General features: G+C 36.2%; 1 protein-coding gene across 1 annotated transcript in view; it reads right to left on the bottom strand.

The window, feature by feature from the left end:
* The window catches only part of LOC149218065 (uncharacterized), a 241,062-nt gene extending 234,760 nt beyond the window's left edge, over positions 1–6,302 (bottom strand). The window contains exon 1 of the mRNA XM_089383789.1: positions 5,762–6,302. Within this exon, the coding sequence (XP_089239915.1) occupies positions 5,762–5,961 (200 nt within the window). The 5' untranslated portion in view covers positions 5,962–6,302. The remainder of the gene's footprint in view (positions 1–5,761) is intronic.
* Positions 6,303–17,296: the final 10,994 nt, after the last annotated feature.

The raw sequence follows: 17,296 nt of genomic DNA, 5'->3' as shown, positions 1-17,296 counted from the left end.
GCGTGTCCTCCAAGTGACCCTCAAGCCTCCTCTTATACTTTTCTCGTTGACATTTCAACAGTTGAGATTAAGTCCCTAATCAACGGCTAAGATTAGATCTGCCTTGATCCATGACTTTTGGACTATTCTAACTCAGTTTTATATTAATTCACATTAATATTTTATTTTCCCTAAGTTTAAACTTGGAGACTCCATTAAAAATATTAATTATTTTAATATCTCCCAAACTGGTTAGATTCTGCCCAAACCATTTTTGGGTATTGGAGATCTCATGTGCTTTAGCCTCTCCACCAATTTTCGTGGCTAGAGCACATTCAATGCTACCCCAAATCAATAATTTCCTTCACGGAAATCCTCCTGCCAAATAATATTGAATCATCGCTTCTCCAATCCTCCTTTGTTGCTGCTCAGCAACCCAGAGCTAGATTTCTTTGGCAAGAAATTCGTTAAGGCAGTGACTCCCTCTACCTTGGTTTCGTCTCCTCAGACACTATTCTGCAACAACAGCAACAACGTCCCACCAAGACCACAGATCAAATTTGCACTGCTCCTACTGTCCCAGCAACTGACTAATCTGATTCCCTCAGGCTCTGCGTTGGCCCAGAGAGCTGACACAGTCACTGCGTGAGCTCCTCTTGGCTACGGCATCTCCTCCTCATGGCTCAGAAAGCTGACGCAGGCACTGCGTAAGCTTCTGCGTCACTCCTTCAGCTGCTCCTCTGGCTCTGAAACAACGTTGTCACTCGGGACAGCTGCCTCTCTGCAGCAGATTTGTTGGATCTCCCAGCTGATGGCTTCAGTGTCCTATGATCTGCAATCCTCTGATACCATGTGAAAATTTCTGAATCTAGATACAGAGATCCTACTGCAACTATTGGTTTAGCATCTCCTACTTGTTATTTCATTCAACAAGTTATTTAATTTATAAATAGTGCTGAAAAACACTACTGCAGACTGCACTGACAGACAAATCATAAGATGAAACAATAGATGAGACAAACACACAAGGGACACCGTTATTTTTCGACAACACGTCCCCGGAAAAACCCAATGCGGGAAAACCAGTGCAGCAGATAGAGGGTTTGTATTATTAAGCAAGCAAAATCTAACTACAACAGGTTGTCTCTCACACCGGCTAACCCTTCAAAGAAATCTCGGCAGCAAGAAATACATATGAGGGTTTACCTCATTCCCCAAGTCACGGTTGATCCAATGAGTCATCTGACTCCAAACAAACACTACAAAATCCCTAAGCAATCACTGCTTAGGTCAGCGTCTTGCCTCTAGGAGATTGCGTCACCCCTTCTGCTTGATCAATTTGCTAGAGGAACACTATTGTTCAACCCTCCTAACTCAGAAGCTTGCTTCTCCAGCAAAATATCGAACTTCTGAGTCCTGACGAATATTCCGCACTACCAATGCAAAAGACCCTCCTGGACTGCGTTAGCATTGCGTGAACCCCTCCTAAGTTGCGTAAGACTCTGCGCTGCCTCTCTGATGCTACTATTGCCTCTCTGCCACGTACTCTTTGGCTGGAAACTCCTTTCCGATCCAAATCTCTGCTTCTTCCCCTCTCACTACAACTCAGATCACTTGTTCGATTTTCTCAACAAACCATGCCCCAAAAAAATCGAACTGACTGATCAACTTGGTGTATCTCCAACTGACCCTCAAGCCTCCTCTTATACCTTTCCTATTGATGAATCAACGGTCGAAATTGAGTCCTTAATCAACGGCGAAGATTAAAATAGACTTGATCCTCATCTCTTAGAAGCTTCTCACCCATATTTTTATTAATACCCATTAATATTTTTATTTTCCTAAGTTTAGATTTAGGAACTCCATTAAAAATATTAATTATTTTAATAAAACACAAACCGGGTGGAATTTCACCAAACGATTTATGGGTTTTGGAGATCTCATGTATTCTAGCCCCTCCACAAAATTTCGGAGCTAGAGCACATCCGATGTTACCCAAAATCAACAAAAATTACATTCCACAAATTGTGGCAAAATACATGGACAACATAAGACTTTTGTGATGACACTTTAAGAAGCCATGATTTGGTGACTATGACATGAGACTTTGTTGTAATGTATAAGTGTCAAGTTCCCCTCTTTATTGATATGTCTTCAGTTCTTCATGATAGATCTGACTTGTACTTCATCTTCACCCTCCAAAGGGTTTGGATAAGTGTTGGAACCTTCTAAGTCAACATGAGTTGCCATCTCTCTATCTTGGTCCAAGATTCCTTTACTCCTGCATGATAGCATCTTTGTGACTCATCTCCACAAGTGTCCTTCTTGTAACCTCTTCTTGATGACCTCCTTGAGAATCATCTTGCCATGATAGGATGATAGCACCTGTAAATGAAGTTCACTCATGACAAGACAACAACAGTCCCAAAATCACCTATTCTATCTTGTACAAATGTTGACTGTGATGGGACAGCACGCAGGGTTGAGGGAAGAGGCCCTGATGAGCACAATGCGCGAAGTCAAGAGGCAAGGAGTGAGGGTCTGGACACTGTGATTGCACAATGTGTAGTGGCAAGGGAGAGGCAAGACATGAATTGCGATTTGGACAAGTCCAGGAGGCAAGGATAGCAAGCTTAGGCACTGTGATTGCACAGTGTGCAGTGCTTGAGGGAAAGTATCTATGCATTGTGCAGTTGGGCACTGCAAGAGCTGAAGGATGGCCCCACTGTCCACCAAGATTGTACAATGCGCAATAGAGGCAAGGCAGGTCAAGGGATTGCGCAGTGAGCAAGTGTAAGAGACAAGAGTGAGAAGCTTGGGTACTATAACTGTGCAGTGCGCACAGTAGCAGAGGAGAAGGCCTAAGCATTGCACAGTTGGCTTCCTCAAAGGGTTCAGAAGTGACCGAATTGTCCACTAGAAGCACGCAGTGCTAAGCGAGGTTGGTCAAAATTGCGCATTGGGCAAGTGTAACCAGCTAGATGAAATGACTGCACTCTAAAGTTGCTCAATGCACAATTAAAGGAGGTTGTCCTCTATGATGGCGCAGTTCTAGGAGGCAAGAACTCCACCACTATGGCTTAGGAATGCGCAGTGTGCAATACACTTGTCTGAGGGCTGAAGATTAGTCATGGATTGCACAAGTTGTGAGGACCAAGAAAACTCCAAAATTGATTAAGTGTGGGATCAGTGAGACAAGAGAGTAAGAGTAAGAGCATACAATAAGTCTTGAACATGATCACACACACATATACAACCAAGCAAATGACCAAAAGATATACAGTACCCAAAATCAACATGTATATAGCAAAACGACAGTAAAGCAACACTTATCTCCAAGTGTGACACTTAAGATGTACCCTTATAACACAAATGTCAGTTGCAACCAAAAGGTGTGCTATGCCATAAGAATGTGTCCAGCACATCTTCTGATGATAAATAATATCAACTAGTGCAAGAGAGTGTGTTGGAGCTTCCTTTAGAAGGTGTGTCGTGGTGCTCTTTAAGATGTGTGAAAACAAGCAAAAGTGACACATGCAAGAGTGAAAGCGACAAATGCAAACATAAAGAAAACACAAGCGACACATGTAAGAATGAAAGCAGGCAAAAGCAACACTTGCAAAAGATAGAGCAAGCAAAAACAACACATGTAGACAAAAAGAAAGCAGAAGCGACACTTGCAAAAGCAAAAGCGACAATTGAGAAACTCATCGAGAAGATGGGGCATTTGCAACCATGAGTGAGAGAATGTTCCTTATATTCCAACAGTGCACAGAGCTCAAAAGTAAAAGATGAATATAAAGATGAGCTCTAGACTAGACTCTTTATACAGGGAGAGCAGACATGCAATTAGGGTTAAGATTGGTGAGTGCGCTTAGTGCATGTCAAGAAACTAGGAGCCAAGAGTGAATTAACTGACTTGAAGAAATACACTCTCACTGTCAACAAAGAGTGTGCAATCACTATCTACAGAGGATGCCCTCACATTGTCACTGTCCATAAGGATTGCGCAGTCTCTATCTCTAGGAACTATGCAAGCACTGGCATCAAGGATTGCGCAAGCGCTCGCATCAAGGACTACGCAGTCACCATCTCTAGAGACTGCACAGTGACTGTCATTAAGCACTATGCATTCATTATCATCACGGATTGCACAATGCTTGACTTCCAAGGATACACATTGACTACTAGGCTTGCTTAGAAGAAGTTCACTATGCAGGCATCACAAGATAAGCATGTAAAAGCAAGTCGCTTTGACACTAGAATTTTTAAAGGAAAGCTTGAACACTTGAGCAACATGACTAAGCACAGCCTTAATGGCATGAAATGAAAGATGGGATGACCATAAGGAGGCTCCAAAATTTGGATGTAGGCAAAATTTGGAGGGTGTTGTAGCAGTGACAATAGATCCCTAGATCGAGAGCCGTAAGTTTGTTGTGTTAAGACTTGTAATATAACAAGTTTTGGGTTAAAAATTGTCTTGTGCACTAAGTTGATTAACTGCTATATGTTTTTCGCTATGCAAAGTGCTTGTGTTGTAGCATTTGAGTCTGTTTGTGATCGTGATCTTAGACTCAAACCTGATCCTTAAGTGTCGTGGAAAAATCAACAGTCCATGCCATGATTAATGAGGGCCATAAAAGAGAAAGGGAGAAACAAGACCTAGTGCTTGCACAACAAAGTGTCCCTTTGGATGCCCTATTGGCTCAAATCAATGATAAATAGGAGGTATTGAAGTCCTCTATTGAATTTATTAAAGAAAAATATGGTGAGAAGGACCATCCAAAGCTTGGAAATGAGTTTCATGAGGATTGCTTAGATGACCATCTTTCTCTTCATCACATGAGCCACTTGTATATGAGATTTTAAACACGGATGAAGAGAAGTTCGATGAAGTTCCTAAAGACTTTGTGGCAGCACCTCATGAAGAAGACCACGAAGGTGAAGACTCCAACGAAGATCGTGCACTCCATCTTGTGCCCGAAGAAGCATCTTTAAATGTTAGTATGCACTTACTTGATAAGGGTATCCATAAACCATCATGGATTCAGAAAACAAGGGTTTGGTAAGTTATGGTGAATTTCCATTTTAAATTCTTGAGCATGATGATGAAGTTTCCGAAGATTTGAAAGGGATGAATCATATTGAGAAAGCTTTGAAGGATGAAAAAATTTCAGGTGCCTCTACTGTCTCGTGTGATAAAGAAAATGGCACCCAAGATCATGACAATATAAGCAATCTTTGCTTGATTGGAAGACATACATGGGAAGTCGATTGCCGGTTCGGTCATGAAGACCCCATCTATGACACGGAGAATGACAGCTTGGTGATGGAAAACATGAATTTACACTTTCATTTTCCGATCAGCCTTGACAGCAAATTCATGATGCTTGAAAGGAAAAATGCAAAATTTTACTCTTATGGTTATGGGCAACCAAAGGATACTGAGGTATGTTGTACATTTGTTTCAATTTCTAATGATCCACATCCATGCATTTTCAGCGGGGTTAGTATTTTCAGAATAAATAATTTAACATTCCCGCTACTGGATTCATCACGGCGGCGTCAAGATATTATGTTTTTATCATCTTAAAAAGTGAAAATGAAAAATATTCTTATGACCCAGTGAATCACATATTGTGATATGATTAAAGAAACATTTTATTATGAGAAAACAAATGTTTAAAACAAAAACAAACATTAAAGAATGTGAAAGAAACCCTAGCTAGCTGTAAGTAATCAAGTAAGTAGCAATGCAATAATAATGACCAAATGAGCTTACCCGGAACCTGCACGCAACTGCAAGAGTAGCCCTGCTGCTCCTCCGATTACGGACCCGCTAGCGAATGCTCCAGTGAACATGTCTGTCGAGCTCTCACCCTTTGCCAACACTGACATTTTATTGGCATTTTCGCTATTAGAATTCTTTTCTTTATCACCAGATTTGGCGCCTCCTTCCCTCTCTCCAATGGCGGTGGCCATGAAGAAGGATGAGAAATCACAGACAAAAAGAACGATTCTAGGGAGAAAAAACAAAGGAGACCCGGTTAATGTTGCTCGCAGATATTTTGTATAATGGCAGACTACGTCTTGTTAACAGAGCAAGATCATAGTCAACATATTGATTTACAGGGGAATGGAAGGAATTTTAATTTTGATACAACACGACTTCAATGTCATTTGACTTGAACCGTGTCATTAAGCCACGCAGATGGCTTTCCTGCCAACCAAAAGAAAAACCAGTGCGTGTAAGTTTAGGCGGAAGGATTTACAAACACGTAAAGCAAAACTGTGCTCTCGACATGAAAAATAACCGTGGCAATCCTACAAAGCAGCGGGGCTTTTAAATTGTTATTTCTTAATAAAATATAATGGTTTTTTTTTACTTGTAAATTTAAAAATAAGCTTTGAAATGTAATTTTTGGATGGATTTAATTTAACTGATTGCGTTGAGAGGGGTCGTGTTCAGAGGTGTTTTATGGTTCACTGTGAAAAGATGAGACGAGGTTATATTTTTAGCTTCTGAATGTTAAAATATTTTTTTTGCGAAAAGATATGTAAATGTAATGTAAGAAAGTATGTATGTAAATATTTGTTTTCATGTATGTATGTATGTAAACGTAATGTAAGAAAGTATGTATGTAAATATTTGTTTGAATCAATGATGACTATGTTTGTATTCAAAGTGATAATAAGGTTTTGAATCAATGATGGCTATGTTTGCATTCAAAGTGATAATGATTAATTATGTAATGTTAAGGATATATGAAGAATGTTATCAATGCGTGAAGAAAATTTAAGGTTAAACATTTTTATATTTTATATGTTTTTCTAATTGACTCAGTTGAATAACCTAGGCTTATAATGAGGTTTTGAATCAATGATGATTATGTTTGCATTCAAAGCAATAATGAGGTTTTGAATCAATGATGACTATGTTTGCATTCAAAGTGATAATGATTAATTATGTAGTGTTACGGATATATGAAGAATGCTATCAATGCGTGAAGAAAATGTAAGGTTAAACATTTTTATATTTTTATATGTTTCTCGGTTGAATAACCTGCCAAAAAAATTATAAATTTAAATATAAAATTCAAGAGTGAGAATTTTTTAATATCTTAAAGTTAATTTTATATAATATATAAAATGTTTATTATAATATATAATTTATACCTATAAATTAGAGTTAAAGCACTACAAATTAAGTTTAAAACATCAACACAATCCAGAAGCAAAAGCAATAAGTGCACTCAAGCTCAAAATGATACACAAAATGAGGTCATTAGGAGGAAATGATTGCAGAGACAAAAGTTCAATAGCAATCAACAATTTGTTTATTCACCGTATTTTTACTCTCCTTTTAAACTTTTTCTCCCAAATCTTTGGGCATATTTGGAATAAGATTTAGGGTTCAGTTTTTGACATGTTTGGGATTATTTTGTGTGTGTATTGTTTCACTTCACCCAATAAATCAACTTCAATAATGCATCATAAGTAATGGTTATTTTTTGTTGGAACGGGCATCTAAGCTCGTAATGAAGTTTTAAACCAATGGTGATTATGTTTGCATTCAGAGTGATAACGATTAAGTAGTGTTATAGATATAAAGAATGTTACCAATAGGTAAAGAAAATTTAAGGTTAAACATTTTTATTTTTTTATATGTTTTTATAATTGACTTACTTAACTTGCAAAAAGAAAATTATATATTTAAATTTAAAATTCATGAGTGAGAAAAAAAATTAATTATTAACGTAAATAAGATTTTATAATATTATTATGTTTAGGTTATTAATGTTTTCAAAGAGTTATAGATATTAATAGAGTTATTAAAATTTAAAATGTAAACCCTTTGTCACATTATTTTACTTTTTCACCATGTTTTTATTCTTCTTTTAAACTTCTTCTCCGAGATTTTTAGGCATATCTGGAATAGGATTTACCGTTTAGTTTTAGATTTGTGGAATGGTTTTTTGGGTTTAGTTTATGTGTGTTATTTTACTTTACCAAAAAAATAAAATAGATCAATTTCAACAATGCATCATAAGTAATGGTTATTTAACTTTTTTGGACCATGCATTTAGGCTCATAATCAAGTTTGAATCAATGATTACTATGTTTGCATTCAAAATGATAACAATTAATTTTGTAGTGTTACCAATATATGAAAAATGTTACCCATATGTTAAGAAAATTTTAAGTTAAGCATTTTTAGTTTTTGACATGTTTTTTCTAATTGACTCAGTTATGTAGTACTGTAACATATATATAATTAATTCAAGAGTGAGAATTGTTTTAATTATTAATATAAATAATATTTTATAATATTGTTTTGTTTAAGTTATTATTGTTTTCAAAGAGTTTTATAGTATTTTTTCCTTAGAAATAAAATTATATTTTGTATATACATGTTTTGCATGTATTAGTATAGTGGATCTTGTTCAAATCTATTCAAAAAATGGCCCTTGGCCAATAAAAAGAGAGTTGATACATAGAGTAAAATAGCTAACAAAAAAAATAAAAAAACCTAGGCAAAAGAACAATATATAATGTTTTTATCCATACATTAACAACATTATAACATAAATAATGTCTCATAAACTATGAAAAGTACAAATTTTGATAACATTTGTATGTTAATGAAGAACAACATAGAAACTACTTGCAACAAAGATCTTCATTCAACAACTTATTTATAAAAAGAGTTTTATCGATATTAATAGAGCCATTAAAATTTAAAATGTAAACTCTTTATCTCATTATTTTACTTATACTACATTACTCTATTACCTTAAGTTTACAAATTTTGTTATATTAATTTATAAAAATAAATATTATGTAGATTTATAATATATTTTATTAAAATATAATATATGAATAAGAATAAAATATTCACATATTTACATATTGTAATTTATAATCACATTCATAGTAGAGGATTTTTCTTTAATTTTATAATAATTAGAGAGGTAAATAATAATAATAATAATAATATAAAAGTCACAATATATAGATATTATAAACCAACCTAGATCCATTTTAGCTCTAGATCTATCAAGCCCCCAGAGGGATCAAATTTCTCGAGGTGCAAATATTTCCTCAAGCTTTGTACCTATAGATATTTGATCCCTCTTGGCACTTGATAGATCCACAGCTAAGATAGATCTAGGTTGGTTTTATGTCAACGTGATCATAACAATTTTAAAGCGATGTTTTGTAAATGTTGTGAACGACAATTACTTTAAATTTTAAATATTATGTGATTAAAGTTAAGTATTATATTTATTAAGTACGAAGAAGATTAAATTTATATAGATTTAAACATTTTTTCCTATTAAAATTGAAGGAAAAAAAATGCATTTGAGAAACTCGATTCTTCTAAGTATTTGGTAAATTCACATTTACGATGATTGTTGTAAAAAAAATTAAAACACTAATGAATTTTTTTGTATTGGATCAAAATTTACACCCATTTTGCAGCAAATACATCATCATAAGTCTAAATCTTCCAAACCAACCTTTCCTATCCAAAATCAAAAGTTTCCTCTTGAGAGGTACATTATTCATGTAAATAGAGGAGTATTTGGAGGTGAAAACCTTCCAATAGAGCCCCAAAATAAAGCAAAATTTGCAGTACATACAAACCTAGTTTATGATGCAGTTCATCGCTATATATTGGTCCAGATCAAAGGATGACATGTACTTGAACTTGGTGTTGCATGAATTATCATTGGAATGATTACCATTGAATAGGGACAGCCTTAATTGGCCATAAACCATCAATTCACCAATTTACTAATTGCATCCAAGATTGACACATTCATTCACTTCCTTATTATTATCTCATAGTATGTGCTTATAACTTATAATATGGATATCTTTTGTTGCCTTCTTGACACATTTTAAAAGATTGTCAAAAAACTTATCTCTTGGAGATGAATATCTAACCATGTGTTGAATGATAATAAGAGAGTCCCCCAACAGAATGAAATAGGAAACTTGATTTTCTTTGGCAAGTAGGATGCCTTGTAACAAGTCATAGGCTTCTACCTTATTATTTGTCATCTTTCCCAAACCCCATGAGTACTCTAAGACTTATTTGGTCGGGGCCATACCCCCTCCCCACCCCCCGTGTCATCCCTAATGATTGTTGTAATTAAAGAGAGTCATATAAAAATAATATTCGCATATTTTCTACTTACATTATATATAGAGTGGGGGGGAGGGATTAATTCATTTTTTCCCAATGTGTGCATGTATCAAAAGGGTTTAGCTAGGGTAGCTGCGAGAAAAGTTGTTATCCTCCCCAACTAGGTTCAATTGCCACATGTGACATGTTGAATTCATAATGATTTTTTTTTGTAATGGCTTTAGGGTGTGTTGTTTGAGTAGTCCCTTGAGGATAGGGACCTGTTAGGGTCCTATAATTTATAGGATCAAATGATGATTGAATGATTTCTTTCAGTATTTCAATTTGTAAATAATATTGCATACTGCAAATTATTTCCAAAAAAAGATAGAAAAATGAAATTAAAAAATGAAAAGAGGGTATAAACAGAAAAAATAGAAAATAGAAACAGAAAAAGAAATGATAAAAGAACCCTACAACAAAAAAAGAATAAATGTGAAAGTGATGCTAGTTGAAGTGCCACTGATAGTCCAATAATTTTGTAGTGAATAAATTCATGAAATTGTGTGCAACTTGTTTAAAATGCCACAATACTTCTTGTTTGTTTGAAACATACAGTTTAACCATGTTCAAGCAAATTTCAATTTATGTCAATTAGATTAGAGTGAATAACTTAGCCAAACAGTGTAATCTTGGCTAAGATTAGATAGGTAGAATAGGTGAATAAATTAATCCAACAGTTTAATCTAGATTAATGTAGTTGGTAGATTAGTTTAGTGATTTGAATGGATATTCTTAGTCCTTTAAAAATGGAAAAATAAACAGGGTTTGCACTCTCAAATGCACCCTAATTGGTTAAGTTAGACTAGTTTAGGAAAAATGAAACTCTTGTTATGAAAATATTTTTGTAATATGTTGCTTAGTCCAAAGTTTGGACTTTATGATAAAAATATGCACACATCAAACATTGTGGGACCGTCGGCGTTATATTTTGTTTACCTTACCTCCCCTGATTGCAATCGCCTTCACATCTGACGGCCCTTAAGACTTTTTAGACCCGCACGACCCCCCCCTCCCCGGATTGTGATTCTCTTTAGTGACGGGGGGGGGGGGGTCTAAAAAGCGATTTCCCAGCTACTATGTGTCCTCCCCTTGTGATTTCAGACCCCCCCCCTCAAATACCCAAAACAACTATCACCCCCCTCTGAAAGCAGTTTCCTTCATCCCGCTATTCCCCGCATTCTGCCAACGTTCATGCGCCACGTCTCTGTTCAACTGTCACTCCCTTACTGCCACGTATCCCCCCGCCTATCACTTCCCGCCAATGGCCCCACTCCCTCGTCTACCTATCCTAAGCCGCGATGTTGACGGCCGTTATGCCAATTCTATTGCAACTCCCTCCCGTTGCACCCTTCCCGTTTCCTGAGTAAATGCAACTCCCAGCAGCCGTTTATCCAACGGTCTTGCTCCAGTTATGAGTCTATCAAGCTCCATTTCTCCCATGCCTCACATCCCTTTCTCATTTTCCTACTGTTACATTTCTCCTGCCCTCTGCATTCTCACCTATCAACAATTGTTTACAGAGATATTCCCTCCAAGATTTTTCCCGCAAAATTTATTGTGACCATGTACAAATTCCCTCCGTCCCTTTCTCTCACTTTCATTTTGTTACCACTATGGCTCCCAAAACTGCCACTGTGGTGAATCCTATGCTCACCCCCTCTGTGTATTTAGACCACATCCCCCTTGTTGACCGAGATTAAAAGATTACTGAGACGCAGTGTGAATTCGATATGTTCAAATTACACTATTGGTTTTGTGACAATTACCTTGACTAGTCTGATGAAATCAGCCTTTGGCAGTCTAGATTCCCCCTGTTCGTTTCCCCCCAGTCTTATTATTTCCTCGAATTATTCCTCAAGTGTCATGCCTCTTACCTTTCAAGTAAGAGGGCTATCATCTCCCCCAATGGTGAAATTCTTTTCACCATCACCTTTGAAAGTATAAACCAAATGTTGCAGATCCCCTACAGTGATTCCCTCACTCCCTTTTCCCTTAAAGCTATCAAAGAAATCTATCAGAAACTTACCTTTCCCTAGAGAGCCAAAATCTTTGAGGTCTTCCTACCAGAAGATTCTCAACTCCCCAAGAAGAATCCCCCTTATCCCTCTTCTATTTTCCCTCAAAGAACCAGATAGATTATGTTTGTCCTGTCTTACCTTCTTGGTTACTATTTAGATGAATGGGTAGAGGAGCCTATTTTAGGCTTTCTATCCACTCTTTCTATAGAGGAAGGGCTATCAGTCACCTTTGACTATGGTCACTTCCTTGCTGATGTAATTCATGAACAATTCCTTCAGTTTTTAACTAAAGGAATGTTCAGATATTCTTCAATTTTTATGTAAATGTTACTTTTTCTTTCGGACAGACAGGTTTCCTTTTGCAGTATAGAAGCTCTATCAGCAAGGAGAGCCCCATTCCGTTATTTTATGGACCTCCATGATCAGAAAACAATCACAGGAATTCAGTTTCACAAAGTTTATTGATCAGTTTGTGTATCCAACAACTTGTTTGTTGAGTGGCCAGCAGGTTCCAAGAATCATTGAGGATATTCAAAACGTGTTACAACTCAGTGAACAGGTGAAGACAGGAGATTGGTACCTATACCAGTAATTTACATAAATCAGAGTTTATGGCTTAGAGTTGCCACCATATAAGTTGCCCAAGTACCTTCCAATGAGGATATTTTCCTTGGAATACATCAAGAAAATATTCCACTCAGACAATATCCATTTTGTGGCATCCAAAAAGAAGTCTCAATTCAGAATCAAGACATAGATAGGACCTTTTATCTGTAACAGCAGAGCAACAGGAGAGGAAGAAGACCTCTTGTTGAAACAAATGAATTTCCCCCTTAGCTTTACATGGTTTTATGACCCCTTCGAGGTAATTTCTAAGCTAAGAGTGGAACAAAAGGCAACTCCCTATGTGCATACCCAAAGACTAGAAATAGAGAGGTACATGAATCAACCAAATTGGGTAGAGAACACATTGCAGGAGGCTGAAGAGAAGGTGCTTTCCAAGGCTGCCTCAGAGACTCCTATACCCAGAGAAAAGACTGAGAAGAGACCGAGAGAGGAGGACTCAACTTCAGTGATAGAAGTCTCAGCCAAAGAATTTAAGATATATATAAATAAGGTTAAGACAGGCTCTAAGATAAACTTCCCACCATTGGAGGAAACACAGGGTACCATCGTACTCTTTGGCCTTCAAACTTTTAAGTTTGATAGTAGTACCATCGATTCTCCATCATCCTCGACTACTAAAGAGATTCCAGCTACAATACCTCACACACCAGAGTCATCTACAGAATAGAGGCAGTTGGATATTTTCCAGAGATATAAAGAGATTAAACAAAGGAATGAAGCCATTCATGACAACATCTTTGCTCAATTCAGGAAGAATTCTTCCTCAATCCAACATAGGCTCATTTCAGCCTATGACATAGAGAAGGGAAGAATGCATATGGCATTCTTGTAGGCACAGGTTCCACAACCAAAATCAATAGTTGACTTCAAGCAGACTACCTTTGAGTTTGAGGCAAAGGATGTTCATCCTTTGGATCAAATGGACATGCACAGGCAGACAGGAGAAATGGTCTACTCAACCTTCACACAGACTGCCCTCACTGCTTCCAAACTACATCTTTCATTAAACAATGTTCAATCTCATCTTAAATTGGAGAAATTTTCCTCTCTTGCTAAAGACAACATAATTAAATATTTGGAGGAAATGGTGATTAAAGCAGGTTTTGATCTTGGAAATTCAAAGGCCATGGAAGAAATTATCAAGAATAAGAATGTTGACATAGCAGCCCTGAAGAAGCAATTGAAGTTGCCTGCAACTGAAGATCCCCAAGCAAAGGAGTTAGGAGAGAGAAATTTACAGAAAGAAGAAATGCTCAAGCTATTGGTGGAGCAGAGTTCACAAATCAAGGAGATGGAAGCAGAGATGGATAAGATGATCATAGAGAAGCAACAGAGCTCTCAACTAGCCGTGGTTCCTCTTGATGCAATACCAATTGCATCCCTACTTCAAACAGGTATTCCTATAGTAGCTACAACAGTAGGAGCATCCTCTTCTGCAGTACCTCCTTCTTCAACTACAGATGATTCAATTAAGTTGGTCGAATCCCTGGAAAACATGTCTATACATGGAGAAGAGATAAAGAAACTAAGACAGGAGGTGAAGACCTTACAGGAGCAGAAAACAAGATTTGAGAATGCCCTCCTAACAGAAGTACGCAAATCCCAGACACTTTCCCAGATATTGCAACAGATGGAGAAAGACACTGCCATGGGTAATACCTTGGCCCAGGTCAAAGAAAATATTTGGAAAAGGATCAATGAAGATATGATAGACATCTGGCCTTCAATAAAAATCATATTTGAGCAACAGGAACTAATTGAAAGATCTAATGAAGCCATTGAAGAAGTTAGAAAAAAGTTGGGTGACAAACCCAGTGAAGCTACTGAGCTCATAAAATTCCTTAACTCTAAAAACAAATAGGAATTAGAAGAGCTGGAGATTGAAGATAGAACATAAACAATACTGGAGGTCAAGAAGGTGTTGACTAAGAGAAATTTGGTGAGACAACTTGAAGAAAAGTGTCAGACTCTGGACACTGGTGTACAGAGATTCTTTAAAAAGCTGGAAGCCCTCTACAAAAATGGACTTCCTAATTTATTAGTAATAAATGATAAGTTGTTATATACCTAGGGGGGGTAATAACAGTGGTCTGTTTACAGTGAGAAATTGATGACCAGGGCTAAAGACGGTTCCAAAGTTATAGGTGGAAGAATCAGCATGACAGGAAAAGCATTCTTGGAAGCGTTGTCATATGACCTGGACATTCAGTATGAAATTAAACACTTATTCATTTCCAAACCAACTTTTGATAAATATATTGAAGTGGATGAGGTTTACAAAAAGTTACTGAATACTTCTATCCCTAGTGAGCAGTGTTGGGATAAATTATGTGAATTACTGGAGTAAGCAGCGGATTTGGTTGTACAACTCAGCATCAACAACACAACAAGATTCAAAGGGCCAGACAGTCAGCGATTCCACGAATTTAGTGCTAGCACTCCAGACAGTTCAAATTTTCCTAAATTTTTGTAATAAGTTATATAGATTCAGTTTAGGAATTCCTAAATACATCCTAGTCGGTTTTGACATTTTTTTTTTAATATCTTATAAATACTTCTCTTTTAGAAGTATCAAGGGTTGATTACTACGCGGATTTTGCATTCCAAAACGCTATTGTACTATTTTCTATTTGATGGGCTGATCGGTAATAAAGAGGACAATCTTCACAAGATTCATGTGTTAGATTATCTGGTGATGTGCATCCTACACTGTTAATGTATTACTACTTTGTTTCCATACTTGTGTTTTCTGAATCTGAATTATTTTACATAAAATTGATAAACAAAATTTGTTGAAAAATACACTATGCTTATGGCTTAAACTACTTTCTATGTTTTCTTCTGATATCATGTTAAGGAATTCTTAATTGCTCTTTAAATTCTATTGAAATTATATATTTTCTTCCATTCTGTTTCACTTAAATATAAAGGATCATTTAGTTTAACCACCTTTCCCTGTGAAACTCCTTTTAAAAGTTGAAACAGACCCCCTTTAAACTATAGACTCCATAGCCAAATGGAAGGTTCAGGCACTTAATCAACCAATCAATTTAAAACCAAACTTCGAACAATCATAACTAGCCTAATATTTAATACAACAAAGTTAGATCTTACAGTATGAGCCCTCTCTGAAGCTGGCAGGGCTAGATCCCAACGTCCAAAGTAGGTTTGTGGTTACCTTTGTGATTTTTTTCTACACCTTGGAAAATTACAAAGTGCTAAAATGACCAAATTTGCATGAAGCACTTTAAAAAATGGCCCCCACTAATCATACTCGTTAACAATGTTCTTCAAAAATAAATAATGTATTATGGTAAATATTTTTGCCTTGGTAATTATAAGAAATTGAGAGAAGAAAGAAACATTTCTCCCAAGTATAGTGATCACTCAAGATAGTTACATCAACAAATAATTTATAAAGCTTATATCAAAGGCCCCCAGTAAAGAATTTCTAAAGCTTCCATCAAAGGCCCCCTAGCATTGAATAGAGTTTATACATATTGAGTCAGAAACAAAAACATAGCTATAAACGGAGACTTTAAAGCAATTAGAGAGTTTCCATGTAAAAGCCATCTACGAATTTAATCATTATTATTTGGCCTTCTTGAATATGAAGTCGTCCCTCTTTTGATAGTTTGTTAGCCTTATGTTGAGTTCCTTGTATAAACGATAGGATGAAATATGATCAAAGCTAACATTGATATCCTGTATATTGTCACCCACAAGCCCAAATATGACATTTTGTAGATGTAAGTTTCCAACAATCTAATTAATTACAAAATAAGAATCACAATGAAGTCCATCTTTTGATAGTTTGTCAACTACTGTGTTGACTTCCTTGTATAAATGATTATATGAAATTTGATCAAATCTAGCATTGATATCCTTTAGACTATCACCCACAAGCCCAAGCATGACATTTGTAGATGTAAGTTCCCAACCATCCAAATAATAACAAAATAAGAACCACCATAAATCTATAGATTTGAATTTTTTTTCCAAAGTATATTTCATTAGCAACTTTCATACCATCAGTTCCATTAAGTTGTTTGTTTCGACCCAAAGACCTATGTTAAATTTCATATATTGCTCCTCTAATAAATACAAAAACATCTCCAGCACTACCATTAGTTTGACCATATAAGAAGCTCTAGCACGTACATTTATCTATTTGAACAACATCCATTTACTCGTGACATATTTTCCAATTCCTAAGTAATGCATTTTAGTCCTAGAGCATAAATCCATGAATATGCCTAAAAGATTGCAATGGATGTCGTCAAAAAATGGTCAAGTTTTGTGCCAACCAAATACTCCACAAGACCAAACATAAAATAACTCTAAACTATTTTCACAAACCATGCCCAAAGACAAACTTTAACTGTATATTCATGCCACACATTCTCACCTCTAGTGCTTTTGAATATGAACAATAAATAAAACGTTGGAAGTTCATTCCACGCTTATTCTTGCACAA

Source organism: Pinus tabuliformis, chromosome Q (genome assembly GCF_031772625.1).
Source record: "Pinus tabuliformis cultivar Carrire ecotype Pingquan chromosome Q, CPIR1, whole genome shotgun sequence".
NCBI classification, from domain to species: Eukaryota; Viridiplantae; Streptophyta; class Pinopsida; order Pinales; family Pinaceae; genus Pinus; species Pinus tabuliformis.
Note: the sequence above shows the minus strand (reverse complement) of the source record. Positions and strands in the feature narration are given on the sequence as shown.